The 3,819-nt window shown below is 32.3% G+C and overlaps 1 protein-coding gene across 1 annotated transcript; it reads left to right on the forward strand.

The window, feature by feature from the left end:
• Positions 1-1,159: 1,159 nt before the first annotated feature.
• On the forward strand, positions 1,160-3,166 carry LOC18010543 (desiccation-related protein PCC13-62). The gene is made up of 3 exons (XM_006393441.2): positions 1,160-1,530; positions 2,032-2,257; positions 2,671-3,166. Exons 1-3 carry the CDS (start codon positions 1,193-1,195, stop codon positions 3,043-3,045), a joined length of 939 nt encoding a protein of 312 aa, XP_006393503.1. The 5' UTR covers positions 1,160-1,192; the 3' UTR covers positions 3,046-3,166.
• Positions 3,167-3,819: the final 653 nt, after the last annotated feature.

Consider the following 3,819-nt stretch of genomic DNA (forward strand, 5'->3'; position numbering starts at 1 on the left):
CGAGAATGGATCGCATGGAACAGATATTTACGGCCAATGCAACTAGATAATGAAACACGCAAAGAAACCCAAATTTGCCATTTGAGAAATCCTCTACATCAGATAAAGATTGCTTCCTCATTAAAGAAAAAAACAGGAGAATATTAATTTAAATTTTTAGATTGGTTTTAATTATTGCATTTTGCAACATTTTAACAAGTTTTACTTACCAGCTAGTTAATGAATACTTATTTGTTAAGATTTATTTTCTTGCAGATCTGCAATCATTCAATTTTAATCTCATCATTTTAAGCAAATATATTTGGATCAATTAAACAAATATGGTTATTTTATTAATTTTTACAAAGGTTTTATATCCATTCAAAATTAAAATCTCAAAACTCTTTGGACAAAAGAAACCCCCAAAAGAAACAATAGGATAAAACCATTTAGGTGTTTTAAGTATATAGTTCTCCTCCTTGATCGATCGTTGTTGCTGTTTTTAGGGGTTTCTCAGTTTTATCAATTAAAAACAGCTATTGCTTTATTTTTGCGCGCTGCTAATTAAGAGAATATTCAAAACAAAAAACGAAATGTATCAAATTTATGGTACATGTTTCACCAAAAATAGGTTGATAAATAATTTTTAGGTAAAATCAAAAGAGTGTACAGTATTTTTCATTTTTTAAATTTGATTTACATTCTACAAGATTTTATCATTTGGACATAATATTAAGAGAATTAAGAATTAAAAGATAAATGGTTAACAGTAATTTCCAGTTGCGTAAAAACCTTGATCTAATAAGAAACTACCGAATGAAAAATCGAAAAAAAGAGCAAAAAGCTCATGTTCTTTTACATGTTGCGACAAGGGATCAACATATCTCTTCCAACTAAAAACAAAATTCAACCTAACCCTTATCAACTAAACTCAAAACGACAAAAAGACTTCTCCGTACATTTCTCAAAGTCCAAAGATGTGTCCTAAATATAGAAACTGAAAATGTCAAATATCCACGTGGAACTCTTCCAGCAGTTAAAATCCACGTGGCAGTATCCGCGAAATCCTCTCCGGAGTAAATAATCCGGAGACTTCTTCTGCTCTTCTTCACTCAAGTCCTAAAACCCTATATAAATAAATCACCAATCAAACCCAAAATCAAATAAAATCAGAAACAAATAAAGAAATTAACAAAAACATTTTTTTTCAGAAATGGGAATCTCCAGAGAGAAAAGAAGCTTGTTGGTCTCGACAGTGATGATGTTGTTCTTCTTCAACATCCACCATCTTCGTCAGGTTATGAGTTGCCCCGAGCCAACGGCGTCGAACTGCACGGATCAAGACAGGAAACTATTGGAGTTTCCATTGAATTTGGAGTATCTTGAAGCTGAGTTTTTCTTGTTTGGAGCATTAGGGTTTGGTCTTGATAAAGTCGAACCAAATTTAACAATGGGAGGGCCAAGTCCTATTGGAGCTCAGAAAGCTAAACTTGATCCTTTGACAAGAGATATTGTTTTGCAATTTGCTTGGCAAGAGGTTGGCCACTTAAGGTAAAATTGTTTTTTGTTTTTAATTCCTAGTTTTATCTGTCTAGAGAGTCAGGGACTTATTATTTTATATTAAAATTTTACGCAATTCTTTATCTCCTTATTTATATAACTAGACTAGGGGAATTGCTTTTATGGTTGGCTTGAAGAAGTAATTTTTACTAGAATTTATTCTTTTTTATTTTTTTTTTGTTTTTAATTTTTACTAGAATATATTCATGTTTTAAAAATATCCTAACACATTTTTATAACCGCAAAACTTTAAGGAAATTTGTCACGGATTGTGGAAATTTTGAATTTTCATAAACCCAATAAAAGAACAATAAGTGAATGATCTATTTGATGTGTGTGTGAATCTAGAAAATGTTTTATAGGTAAACCATCTATGATTTGTTCCTTAAGTAGATCGCTATTCAATGGTATTGATACCTCAGTTACCGCTTTCAATTTAGTATTTTTGTGATTCCTTGCTGCCAAATCGCATAATTGACGTTATAATCACAGGGCAATCAAGAAAACGGTGAAAGGATTTGCAAGGCCACAACTTGATTTGAGTAAAAAAGCATTTGCGAAAGTGATGGATGATGCATTTGGAAGAAAATTTGTACCTCCGTTTAACCCATATGCCAATTCTTTCAATTACCTCATTGCTTCATACTTGGTCCCTTATGTTGGTCTTACCGGCTACGTTGGCGCTAACCCTAAACTCCAGTGTCCCGAATCAAGGAAGGTAACAAATCTAAAATGCTCTCTTGCCTTCGATTTGGTATATAATCTCATTTTATAACTAGAAACCTAGGCTCTACGTATTTTATATTATAAGAAATCCATATCGAAAAAATATAGTGTCATTAAGCTTTTATAAAATCAAGAATATACGTTTCATCACATCAATACGTTTTTTTTTTTGTTTTTTTGATGAAATTTTATTGATTTTGAGATAAATGAATATCATAAAATTTGATATTTTTCTTTTCGAACTATGTCTAAAGTTTCGTCAAAGGACAAAGAAATCTTTGATATATTCAGAATCTTCTATTGAACAAAACGGAGTAAATATAACTATACATAGGTTATGAAATGAGATTTTGTAAATTTCCACATCATGCATACATGATGTTAACTTACGCAAACGTTCTCCAGTTAGTAGCAGGACTTTTGGGAGTAGAATCGGGTCAGGACGCGGTGATAAGAACAATGCTATATGCGAGAGCAACACACATAGTCCATCCTTATGGTGTCACAGTTGCGGCTTTCACAGATAGGATCTCAGATCTAAGGAACAAGTTGGGGAAAGCAGGTGTGAAAGATGAAGGGTTGGTCGTGCCTAGAGCCATGGGTGCGGAAGGACAAGTGGCCGGGAATGTATTGGTTGGTGATAAGTTGTCGCTTGCTTTTGATCGAACTCCGGAGGAGATTCTACGGATTGTGTATGGAAGTGGAAATGAAAGTGTTCCCGGTGGATTTTATCCTAAAGGAGCTGATGGAGAAATTGCCAAGTCTTATTTGGTTAAGTAATGGTATTGTTGGGAATGAGGTTTAGTTTTAGTTGGGGTTTTAATTTCCTTTGTAGTTCTTAATTAGGTTTTTGGGGTTTATAGTCAATTAAACAAAAACAATTGTCGTATTAATTTAATAAAAGCTGTAATAAATATTTAGACTATTCAAGAATCAAAATCTTTCAAATTTCTAATATGTAGTAAAATGTTCCAAGGTAACATAGAATTCCTATATCATGAATGAAGCTTGTTTGTGTTAATTGATGAGCATTTGAAATTAAAATATTATGGCAGAAGTTGTGGGAAAAGAATAGAGCAGTCAATTTTTTTCCGTTTATCAATGTGTCTTCTTAGCTAGTTTTTAATGAAAGCCTTCATATAATCTAATGACTTGTTCTTTCTGTGTGCATCCTTGCTCTGTAGTTTCAAGTCATTAGAAATTGGTTTAAATTTTTGTTTGTACTTTATTTTTACAGGGAGATAAAGCAGGCAAAAAAAAAAAAAAAAGGGTATGAATCTCACGTAGGCAAGTTTTTCAAGAAGCCTCTTGTTTTTGACCTTGTTTTTCTTTGGTTGGATCGAGTAACTAAGATCTACGATATTTCTAATGAAATACTCGTCGCGTTAGGTATTATCAAAAAGACCCATAATCTTCGCTATTTATCGGAACACTCAATAAATTTTTGTACAGATACACCCAAATATTCATGTTAATTATAGAGTTACCCTAGGAATATATGTTAGTATTTGCAAATAGAGATACTTAGGAATGTTGCAGTCCAAAAAAAAAAGA

This window comes from Eutrema salsugineum, unplaced genomic scaffold (genome assembly GCF_000478725.1).
Source record: "Eutrema salsugineum unplaced genomic scaffold, Eutsalg1_0 scaffold_7, whole genome shotgun sequence".
Taxonomy (NCBI): domain Eukaryota; kingdom Viridiplantae; phylum Streptophyta; class Magnoliopsida; order Brassicales; family Brassicaceae; genus Eutrema; species Eutrema salsugineum.

Excerpts from the sequence above, each read along its gene's own strand:
- LOC18010543 (XM_006393441.2), top strand. The coding sequence starts at position 1,193 with ATGGGAATCTCCAGAGAGAAAAGAAGCTTGTTGGTCTCGACAGTGATG. Across the intron at positions 1,531-2,031 it reads CAAGAGGTTGGCCACTTAAG|GGCAATCAAGAAAACGGTGA; the intron begins GTAAAATTGTTT and ends TTATAATCACAG. Across the intron at positions 2,258-2,670 it reads AGTGTCCCGAATCAAGGAAG|TTAGTAGCAGGACTTTTGGG; the intron begins GTAACAAATCTA and ends AACGTTCTCCAG.